Raw genomic sequence first — 12,052 nt, 5'->3', positions numbered from 1 at the left:
GAAAATGCTATCCATGTCTAGAGAAGGAACTGATAAGAGTCTTAATGCAGATCAAAGCATATACGATTTTCCCTTTTTAAATTTTTTTCTTGGTTTTTCTTCTTTTGGTCTGTTTATTCTCTTACAGCATGACTAATGTGGAAATATGTTTTACATAAATGCATATACACATACACACATATAAAACCTATATCAAATTGCTTAACATTTTGGGGAGGTAAGGAAAGGAGGGAGAAAATTTGAAACTCAAATGTTTTTAAATGAGTGTTAAAAATGTATTTACATGTAATTGGAAAAAATAAAATACCATTTATAAAAAAAGAAAACTGGAAACTAGATCCAGTATTGTCATAGCCTATATATAATATGGCAGCCCAATGGAAGACCCATCCTGTAGCATCAGACCTGTAACTGGAGAACACCCGATGAATGGTGTGATGTGTGGAAGAGAGGGAGCCCATTGGTCACTTGAGGCCATATCCTCAAGTTTTCCATGTTCGTCACATGGCCAGAACTGTATAGTGGTGCACTTTGCAAACAGGCATCCTTTCTCTCCCTACCCAAACAGTTATCTTACAGTTAGGTTGCAGCCACTTCTGGGAAGAGAAACATATCTTATCCCCAGAGAGTGTTGGTCAAGCACCAAGACATTTGAGGATAAAACAAAACAATGTTAAGGGTTTACCCTGAAGACTCAAGACTTCCTGGGAAATCTTATGGGTTGAGGACCCACAATCCATTGCAGTCAGTTATGTAGTAGTCATCTGTTCAGTCTGCTTACCCTGAAACAGGGAGAGATTTGTTTGATCAAGTCTAGGGAAAGACTTCATTTTGTTAGAGAACCTATGCATTATGTGTTGAGAGCTCCCTTGCACCACCTTATTGGCTTGGCCTTAAGGGTCAAAGGTACATCATGGGTTTGCTGATAGAAAATCTCATACTTGACCCCTCTTTTCTTCTACTCTTAAAGCTTTTCATCTCTGGCAAATACCCAGTGCTAGGGATGAGGACTTAAAAGATTCTGAGGTTTGTGAGAGCTTCTGGTTGTGCTTTCCAGTGCTCTCCATGACTGACAGTGACTGTTTCTCCTCTCCCAGATTGTCCTAGATGTGGGCTGTGGCTCGGGGATCCTGTCTTTTTTTGCTGCTCAAGCAGGAGCAAGGAAAGTCTATGCAGTGGAAGCAAGCACCATGGCTCAGCATGCTGAGGTCAGTGGGCCCCATGGCCAGGCATGCCTTCCTCCTTCCCCAACCCCAACTCTGTGGCAGCTTGCAGAGCCTTTAGAAGTAAGGCTCTGGTTGAGGGTGAATGGGCCTTTCTGGGGAGCACAAAGAACTGCCTCATTCCCAGGTGATATTAGGGAGACCAAAGCCAAATCCTGGTTTCCTCTGTGATCTTGGGATATCCAGTTCTTGCTGCCTCCGTTTGTCTGCCATTAAAATCAGATAAATTTTTCTGGCTCATAACTGTTCTGGGGTCATCAGTGAGGTATGCTGTCCACCTCTGAGGGGAAAGAGGAAACTGTAATGTAATGACTAGAACAAAGGATTTGGAGACAGAAGAACTGGGTTCATTAGCTGTATCTCTATTATATTTTACTATTCACCTGACTTCACTTATCTGGTTTTCAGTGTCTTCATCTGCAATATGAAGATGTTAGACTAGATAAACTCTAAAGCGATTTTCAATTGCAAACACTGTGATTCCACAGCCCCAGAATGTTTTATTGCCGTTGTCGTTAGCTGCTTTGAATCTTAGACCAATAATTCATCAGTAATTCTACTTTGCATGCATCATAGAGTCCTTGTCTTTCGTAGTTTGATCATTAGAAAATGGTGTCCAACATTCTCAACATTTTGTCAAAATTAGCTCAGAGTCACTGTAATTTTTTTAAATGTAAAAATATATACAGCAAAAAATTTTTTTTGATGGGAAAAGTTCACAAACTCAAACAAGGAATTAAACCAGGGGCCTCCATATTTTTCATAGCTTGTGCTGGTCTTCAGAAACTTTGAGCTCTCTTTGTCTCCTCTCCCACTTTGGGATTGGTTGTCCAGGAAGAATGGTTCTGAGCAGGCTGCTGGGCTCGGTCTCCTAGAGATGGGGTTCTCCTAGAGATGCGATCAGCAATGAGACTTTAATCAAGCTCATTGGTCCAAGGAGATGTTTCTCCATAAGATTGGTTTTTCCCTGATTTTTATCCCCGACTTTTTCCCCTCCCACCAATAGGTTTTAGTAAAGAGTAACAACCTCACAGACCGAATTGTGGTCATTCCTGGAAAGGTGGAGGAAATCTCACTTCCCGAGCAGGTGGACATAATTATTTCAGAGCCAATGGGCTACATGCTTTTCAATGAACGTATGTTGGAGAGCTACCTTCATGCCAAGAAGTACTTAAAGCCTAGTGGTAAGTAAATGGGTTGGGCACAATGGGGTCTATTGGCTGGATTTGTTTCCTGTGGGCCGTGGCCTAACCCCCTTTCTCAGATAGCAGCACTGCAGAGCTCTGCAGATAGCCATGTCCCCACATGGCTCTGAGAATAAAAAGTAAAATCTTTCAGAAAGATTTTGGAGTTCCTGGCTTTACATTGAACTAATTTGATCTTATGTATATGGTAGATGAGAGCCTCACCCTTAGTTTCTCAGGTCATATGTAGGGGATAAATGATATCAATTTGGGGTCTGTTAGTGGTGAATTCTAGGATGTAGGGAGTTCTCTACCTCAGGATAGTCTCAGGTCATTCAGGTTGGGTGTTCCTGTCTGACCGTTCAGGTTTGTTTGGTTGTTTTCTCCTTCTCAGAAGAATAGCAGGATAAGAGCAGAGCAGGTTTGACAGGAGGATTCAGAATTGTGCCTTTTATTTCTTCTGTCACTACAGCCTCTCAAGGTGAGGGGCTTGAAATGTGTATGCAGCCAATTTTCAGAAGAATGTTAGTGACAGGTAGACCTTGTCTTCTGTCCTGTTCATACCACACCTGGAGCATTGTGTTCATTTCTGGGTACCACACTTGTGGAAAGAGTTGGCAAGCTAAGGACATTCAGACAAGGCAAACATGTGCCAAGCCTAGAGGCCTGTATTGGGCTACCCGAGTCTTTCTTACCTGTCCAGGTCTTCGGCTGGCCACGCCGGATGCACGTATGAGAGAAAGGACGTTCCAGAGTCAAACAGGGGTTGAGCTTTATTACAGGGTTTCGGTTACAAGTGCAGGGGGTCTTCTTTCTTAGGACGAAGAGGGGGAGATTTCCTAAGAAGGCTAAGCTTAAGGGATTGGAAGTAGAAGTACAAGCGGGGAGAGAGGGGGAGGGGAGAGAGGAAAGAAAAGAAACGGAGCCCTACTTTTCTCTTTGGCTCCACACGTGCTAAGAGAGCTTTTAGGCTTCCTCAGTCCTACTTAATCTTCAGCCACACAGCTTGCATCTCAATACCGTGCTGTTAGGTAACTAGGTGTGCTTCAATCCGGGACGACCTCGAGGGCAGGGAGACTCCACCCATCAGGTATCTCCGGGGGAGAGGCGGAAATACCCGAGCTAGCTCGGTCTGACCTTCTCGAACCCCCGCTGTTCATGGAGGGCCTCGTAAGACTCTAAGATTTAGAAGTCCCACTTTTACCTGCCCGAGACTGTCCACACGGAATTGAGCTTCCAGTCCCAACAAACATGATTTTAAGTTCACGTTGTGTTATGATCAGTGAAGAAGTTAGGGGTGTTTGGCCTGAGAAAGAGAATACATGGGGGCCAGGATATCACAGTTCCTGCCTTCAGGGATCTGTGCTGTGGACCAGGTCAGCATCAGGAACCTTGGGTGGAAGTTGGAAGGAGAAAGATTTGGAGGTCTATATAAAGATGAAATTTTTTTAACAATTAAAGTTATTCCAAAACACAGTAGTTGATGGCACTTCCAGAAATAGTGAGTTCACGGAATCTTAAAATTAGAAGGGACTTCAGAGGTCAACTTGACCTGAAGAAGAATTCCCTCTACAATCAACTCCAGAAATCTTTCTTAAAGATCTCTACTATGGGGAAATCAGCCATCTCCTTCGGTGACCCCTTCCACCTTTGGACAGTTCTGATTGTTAGAAAGTTTTTCCTGACATTAAGCTTTAATCTGCCTCTCTGAAACTTCCTCCCATTGTTCTACTGGATCAAGAAGTACAAGTCTAAATCTTTCTTTCACATGACAGCTTTTCAAATGGCTGAAGACAGCTATCATAGTCCTCCAAAGTCTTCTCTAGGCTAAATATACCTCATCCTTTCAACTGATACTCATGGCATAATCTCAAAGCCTTTCGCCATCCTAATCACTTTCCTCTAGACCTTTCCAGCGTATCAGTGTCTTTCCTAAAATGTGACACCTAGAATTGAACATGTGATGTGAGATGTGGCCTGACTAGGGCAGGGCACAAGGAGACTCTCAGTCTCTTAGCGTAGCCTCAAATGGCATTGACGTTTTTGGCCACCATATCACATTTGGTTAGGGTTTGTTTTTCAATTTCATCGATGCCTTTTGTTTTTCACACATTTTCTGTCTTCTTTTCTCTACTCTGATTAAATTCTTTCTTGTAACAGTCAGTCAAAACCACCTAACAATCAACATCTTGCCAAAGTATGCCACTTTTGGCATCCATAGTCCCTCACTTTTGAGGATCCCCAGAGAGGAGCAAGTGGCATATGCACCATTGGCTCATATTGACCTTACAGTTCACCAGAGCCCATGGGTCTTTTTCAGACAAACTGCTTTTCCAGTCATAACTCCCTCATCTTGTACTTAGGAAGTTGTTGTGGGTTTTTTTTTAACCCAAGTGTACTTGCTTTCATTGTATTGGATTCCGTTCATCTTTCTGACTTCTCCAGTTACTATCACACTGTTCTCCAGTGTGTTAGCTATTCAGCCAAGGTTTGGATCATCTGCAGATTTGATAAATATGACATTTGTGACTCTCTCCAAAATCGTTGGCTTAGCCCAAGGCCAAAGCAAAGATGTCTGGGGCACTCCACTAGAGGCCTTCCCAGTTGACGTAATTGATTATTACTTCCTGGGTTGAGCTTTTTAACCAGCTCCAAATCCATTGAACTGTACAATTGTCTATCTTTCCACCTAATCTATAAGAATACCATAGGAGACTTTGTCAAATATTTTAGCAAATCAGACTTGATCAAGCTTTTAGCAATCTAGTAGTAACACCTGCCAGAAAAGGAAATGAGGTTAATGTGGCATGACTCATTCTTGGTGAACTCTTGCTGTTTGCCTTTTCTAGGTACTCACTAACCATCCCTTGAATGATAAATTCTAAAATTTTGCCAGGAACTGAAGTCAGACTCAGTGGCCTATAGTCTGAGGACTCTGCTTTCCAATTTTGAAATCAAAACATTTCCCCTTCTCCATTCTTCTCTTGTTCTTCAAGACCTTTCAAAATTCATGTCTAGGAATCCTTTTCTTAGCTTGGATGTGTAGTGTACCTGGGCCTACTCCTCTGCCTCTGAATTGAGGTGGAGTAAATCATGAAACCATGCTGGCTGGGTACAGATTTATACTACATAATCATATGGGCCTTCACTGTAATCAGTTCATTATTTCATTATTCCACTCTCCACTGGCTTTTCCAAACCTTCCCATCCCTCTTTAAACTCCCATGGCTCCCTCTCTCATTCTCCCAGTTGAGAATCTTGCCTCATATTTCACTGAAAACATTGAGACCATTCACTGAGAGCTCCCTCTTCTTCTCCAATGCCCTTTCCCCCTCTCCTCCTTCACCCCTGTCTCATATGAAGCAGCAGCACTGTTCTTTGCCATGGGAAACCCCTCGACATGCACTTGTGACCCCGTTACTTTCCATCTTTTGTAGCAGAGTGTTCCTTTTATCATCACTGTTTTCTCTTTGCCTTCAGCCTTTTCCTGTTTGCTGATGCCTTTCCTACTGCTCTCTCCTTGTTCTCCTGCCCCTCTGACTGCTTCTCATTTTGCTTTGCTGGTTCTTCCTTGAGGTCACACCTGTTAACCATGGGTTTCTTTCAAGGGTCTTTCCTGGGCCTTTTTCTTTTCTCCATCTATACCACTGGTTTTCAAATGGTTTTGTTCTCTGGAACCCTTTAAAATTGAGGACCTTCCAAAGAATATATGGATTATGTCTGTCAGTATTTGCCATGTTAGAAATTAAAGTGTCTTATTAGTGTTATGAAAATATAGTTATCCCTTCCACACTGCAACTTTTATACAGGTAGGTGTAAGAAAAATTGAGTGGGAATTGGGGGGGAGTTTTGCAGAAGCTGCAGACAACATGTGAAGGCCAGCAGATGACACAGAAAAAGTTTAGAAACTCAGAAATGCATGAGGGAAAATACATATTACATACATATAATTATATAATATAAACATTTTGTCTTTTAATACAGTAAACACCCCATAAAAGAAAAAGAAAAAATTAAGACTTCTTTGGTACAGAGGGAGGGCCAAAAAGTTATACGTGGATTTTCCAGATTGCAGAGGCGCTGTGCTAATTCCCATAACTGTCGTTTTGATCTGGCTGACCTCCTGAAGGAGTCTGGGGCCCTCAGCTTGGAGAACCACAGCTCTGTTGGTCTCACTTAGTGATCTCATCCACTCTCATTGGTGTTGATGATTCTCAGATCTGTTTGTCTGTCCCTAAACTCTTTGCAGACCTCCAGTCTTGACCTCCAATTGCCTTTTTTAATGTCTTGAACTAAACTGGTTGTTAATAAATGCTTGTTGAATAAATGAATCCTCAGCCTTCCTTGCTAAGCCTTAGCTCAGTCTGAGCTTTAACCCTTTTTAGTGCCCTGCTTAGAGGATTGTGCTATACTTCTCTATTCATTTTCCACTACTTGTCTTTTGCTTCCACATTCCATACGTGTCTATTTAAAATCTGAATTGGTTGGTGAACTTTGTATGCATATAACTTAGTCTCCTTGGCCAATACACCCCTTTATTCCTCATCAGAATTGTTACTCTTTCTATCCTTAGAATTTAATTCTTGAGAATTTTCCTGTCTTTCTGGGCTAATAACTTCCCTGGCAAAATTTCAGTCTGTGGTGACGCTACCTTTGCAGTTTGAACATTTTTAAATCTCTCCTCCCAAAGTCTAGAGTGCCCAGTTATGCTTGGCCTTCCTCTCCTGTTCACTCACAAACTCCAAGATAGAGTGGTCACTTCCCCACAAGGTTCTTAGCACTTTCATTTTAGCATCCATCTGCTTCCTTGTTGGGGAGAATTGAGGTAAGAAGATCTTTGTTCACCCTTTTGAAGAATGAAATGATCATTTCAGGAAGCCAAGAAGTCATTAGCTTCTTTCCTTTGGGTGGGGATAGGTTCCTCTAGCAGTTCTCCAGATCTTTTCCCCAAACACCAGATCTATTTTTCTCTATTTAGGTCTTCAAGCAGAGGGATAGATTCCCTTGATTGGGAATGTTATGGTGGGGTGTCATTTGAGCTAGTTGATCCCTAAACTGCTTAGAGTCAATTGTTCTTTCAGCTGGGCCCTGCTAAAGAAGTTAAACAAGCAGCAGCCAATCCAGGAGTACATCTGAATCCCCTCTCCTTGCCATATGCTGTTAGGAAACCCATTTGACTTACTCGGGTGTGATTGAACAGGAAGCTCATTGAGTTGCACTAAACCAAAGAGATCTTCCGTAGCTCTGTGTGCAGCACTGCTTTCTGTGGCTACACAGGCAAAAACCATAAGAATCCTTTGAGCAGTCCTTGCTAGGACTGACCTCAGCTGCCCTCTCCTGGCAAGTCCTTGGCCTGCCTCTTCACCCAAATTGAGTGTTTGCTGGAAAGAGGCGCCCTCTGCTGTTCTGGGAGAGAAGCAAGTAGAAGGGGATTGGTGATAATACTAATCAGTTCTGTGATTGTGTGGGTGAATGATTATGTATGTCCCAAAATTTCCACTTAACTAATCAGTAACAGGGCCTTTCTAGACAGACTGCCAGGAAGTCGGCCGTCCCTGAGTATAGTATACTGAATATAGTATATTGTATACCTATGCTTATCCTGTGGCAAGCCCACAGAACAGGGAGAAGAGTGAAAGCAGTCTCTTGAAAGGAGGACGTATTTTTGGGGTATCACCAAGCAGCTCATCTGGGAGGCTCTTGGTACCTCACTTGACTGGAACAAAAGGATTTGCCCTTCACTGAGGAGAAGTGTAATTATATGTTTTAGTCACTTCCCCCAGGAGTTGACGTGCTTCAGACCTCCATCCCTCCAGACACTAGAGAGTCCTTCAGTCATATTGCACTCATCTGGACCCCACAGCAATCCCAGGCTGAAACTTAGTAAAAAGGGGAAGTAAGAATTCTCATCTGTGGGTTAGAGAGGGGCCAAGTAGCCATTCTGTCTTTGTCAGACAACTGAATGTTCCCCAAGCTATAAGCTTTGTGACTTATTCTGTTCAGTGGCTAGAAGGGTCAGTCTTGATTAGGGGGAATCTGGTGAGGGGACCTGAATGAAGCGTTGAAAGCAAGATGATTCCATTATGAATACATGAGAAGAGTTGGTGTTGCTATTGCCTTCTCCCTTTCCGCCTTATGGACTGAGCCTGTGATTCTTTAGTGTCATCTTTAGCTTCGTGTTCCTTGGTATCATAGGATTGGTGACTCCCAGTTGTACCTCTTTGTTGATACAGCTCTGGTGCTAGGTTTCTGCCAACTCACATGTCTTTCTACCTACCACATTCACCCCTTAGCATCTTTGAGTGTCCTGAACAATCCATCCTGTAATACTGCTCATTGCACGTCAGTTGTATTTCAGGACACCATTAAGTTTAGACTTGGTCAATCATGAGGTTTTTGGTGCTTTGAAGTGAACAAAGCCCTAGCCTGAGAAGCCAAGAGACATGAATTCATCAAATGACAGAATTTGATGGGACTTACATGGTCATCTGTAGTCCCTCCCATTCTGGCTGGACACACTGACCATCTTAATGCCCAGAGCAGGATTAGCTTTGATGCCCGCTGTACCACACACAGTTGTCTCACTCAGAGCTTGCATTTCAGCAGGGCCCCTAGATCCTTTTCATACAGTTTGGACTCCTGCTGCTTCCTAAGCAATGTGAATTTTATAAAACTGGGAAGTTCTATATAAATGTGAATTGCTATTTTCATTCTTATTTTCAGATATAGAGAAAATTCCTCCTTTTGCGACTTGAAGAGATAGTTGATTGCTTAGACATGTGCCAGCCGATACTTCTGTCACAGCTTCATCACTTAGACAACTGCTTTTTGAGGCCAGTCATTGTCCCCAAAGTCTGGAATTCTCACCTTCATTCATTGCTAATTATCTTCAAGTCACTAGACATCAGACATGGAGTTTTTATTTCATTTGTAAATTAGTGCATAAAATATCTGATTGTTCTGATTTTTGAAGCAGGACTGGGATCCATGAACTTTTTTATCTTAATAGATTTTGGTAATTATTTCAGCATAATTGTTTCCTTTGCAATGCTTTGTATTTTATTTTATGCATTTGAAAACATTGTTCTGAGAAAGGATCCAATGGGTTTCACCAAACTCCAAAAAGACAGTCCCATGACTCCTCCCACCCCCCAAAAAAAGATTAAGAATATCTGATTTAGAGGCTGATGAATTTTTGAGTGGAAGATGACCCTGAGAACAGAACCAGCATATGTGGGCTGGCAGGGTCTCTGGCAGAATGCTGGCCTTGCGTTGGCAAACTAGCAGAGTTTTCAGGGTGATTTACTCTTCCATTGGCAGGCCTTTTTTGAACAACTTTTCACCTTAGACTCTGATCGAGACTGAAAGGAGTGATGAGCTTTCTTTGCCCTTTATAACAGCATGAGTCTCAAGACACCTGAGTGTTGCCTTGAGAGACATGCCATCTTCCCCCTCAGTACCCCCTGGATGCAAGAGTAATATTAGGAGGGAGTGTCAGCCCGGTGGCATTATGGGAGATGGGTAGGACTCTTGGGCTTCTGGCCAGTTTTGCCAGCTTAAAAGACTTGAGCCTGTTTCCTTCTATCCAGCACAGTAAAATTCCAGCCTGTTCACAGAATAGTTTAGAGACTAAAATAAGAGAAGTCAGTAAAGCACCAACTGTTATTCTCTTTTCCTTTTAAACTAAAGCCAGTGGAGGCTAGAGACAAATCTGTGTCTCAGACTCTCTGTCTTATGAGAAGCAGGAACAGGCACCAGCTCTTTCTTGACCGAGGAGGAGGGAATGAGGTGGGCCCAGGGCTTCTGTCTCATTTTCTTCTGCCCTTCCCTGCAACTTTGCTTGTCCATCTTCCTCAGTCTGTCCTTGGTGAAACTTTGGAGCAGACATCAAAGAGACAGAAGTAACGATGCTTTCTCTTCCACATTGCATGTAAGACATGGTTACTTCAATGTTGCCTTCAGCAGAGGTCACTTTGTAGCAGAGGAAATGAGTATATCTGTTTGTAGTCATGGTGGGAATTGACCACAAAAACATTTGCAGTCAAATATTGTTGTAACTTAATATGCAGAGGTATACAAAGTATCTAGAGAAAGAAAAGAAATTTGAGGCTAAGGATGAGAGGAAGAGAAAGAGATTGGTTAAGTAAAGACCGTCCACCTAGAGGTCCAGAGACACACAGACACAGACACAGACACACAGACACAGACGCGCGCACACACACACACACACACACACACACACACACACACACACACACACACACACACATCCCCAATGAGACAAAGTCCGGGACAGACTAGGTAGAACTCCTACAGAATGTTATTGCACATGCTGTCATATGTAGGCCTTCTGTTATTTGGTTTTATTTTTCTTTATAACTGAGGATTCATAATTCAGGTGACTGGGGAAATAACTGTAGTGTAAAAAAAATAAAAACTGTCACTTAGAACTATAGGCATCTTAGCCAAAGTGACACATTGGTATTGTTTTCCAACTGATGCTCGGCTTTTCAGACCTCCATCAAAGCTGTATGATTAATGGTCTCTTTTCCCACATGAGACTTAAATATCTCTTTTGGGCCTCAGGATGTATAAGGCTGCTCTCTTAGATACCCTTGGGAGGGAGTTACCCAGTCCAGAGAGGCTGAACCAGAGCTGTACAGATTGTGGCCTATAGCTTAGGAACCAGCAGGAAAAGGAAATCATACTGTGCTTCTGTTCCCATTCCACAAGGGGAAGAGACATCATTGACCAAGTTCAGTATCTGGAAGAAGCTTGTTTTTAAGTCACTAACAGTGCTTTAGAAATCCTGGAAAATGCTATCAGCAGAGCCTAGAATCAGCCTGGGGTTTCCTTTGTAGTTTCTGCCCAGGAAACCGTTAGTGACTTCCTCTCCCTACCTCACCCCCACTCCCTCTTCCAGAGGCCCCAGCCCACCAGCCCTGGGGAGGCCCAACCTTGGGGTCAACATCTGGAGCCAGGTACTGCTGTTTTTCTGCACAAGGGCCAGTTTATTGTTTATTGAGTAAGTACTCACATTCCTGGGTGAGTGTGTGAGGAAGCACCGCAGTGTTTCATGCTCATATTTTAGAAAGAGCTAGTTAAGGTGGAGATTTAAATAAAGAAAAAAAACAAAACACATTCCATGCTCACCCTGTCTTCTTCAGCGACAATATAGAACATGAATCAGAAATTTGGCCATTATTTTCTCCTTATACTGCAGGGCATCTTAATATCACATTTCCAATACCTGGCCCTGCCTCCATTTGCTGAGAAAATATGTGCAACTCATCCTTATTGTTTCCTAAGCTTCCTCTTAGATAATTGCTTTCACTTTTTCAGGCTGTGACAAAGCCATTGACTGTATTGGAGCTCCAGGAATGAGCACCGTCAGACAGGGGAGCCTCCAAGCCAGGGTCATTTTTATCTCTGGGAGAGCGGAAGCTCTTCTGCTGCAGTTTGCTATGGAAACCCTTCTGTGATGGCTCCATCTTGGCCATACACGTTGTTCTTAATACCATAGGAATGAGGAGAGAATTATGAATTAACCGATTAATCCTTTAGGAAAAAGAGGCTTCCAGTGAGTAGGAAATTGGCTTCTTGCAGCTCAGCCTCTCCGTTGTGATATCAGTTTGTAGTCCTTGC

General features: G+C 42.8%; 1 protein-coding gene across 2 annotated transcripts in view; it reads left to right on the top strand.

Annotated features, from left to right (window-relative positions):
- Positions 1–12,052, top strand: part of CARM1 (coactivator associated arginine methyltransferase 1) — a 47,843-nt gene that overhangs the window by 25,573 nt on the left and 10,218 nt on the right. For both annotated transcript variants that reach the window (XM_072602336.1, XM_072602335.1), the window contains exons 5-6: positions 1,098–1,208; positions 2,230–2,407. In XM_072602336.1, the coding sequence (XP_072458437.1) occupies positions 1,098–1,208; positions 2,230–2,407 (289 nt within the window). The remainder of the gene's footprint in view (positions 1–1,097; positions 1,209–2,229; positions 2,408–12,052) is intronic.

The sequence above is a fragment of the Notamacropus eugenii genome, chromosome 4 (genome assembly GCF_028372415.1).
Source record: "Notamacropus eugenii isolate mMacEug1 chromosome 4, mMacEug1.pri_v2, whole genome shotgun sequence".
NCBI classification, from domain to species: domain Eukaryota; kingdom Metazoa; phylum Chordata; class Mammalia; order Diprotodontia; family Macropodidae; genus Notamacropus; species Notamacropus eugenii.
This window is presented reverse-complemented; position numbering and strand designations above follow the sequence as displayed.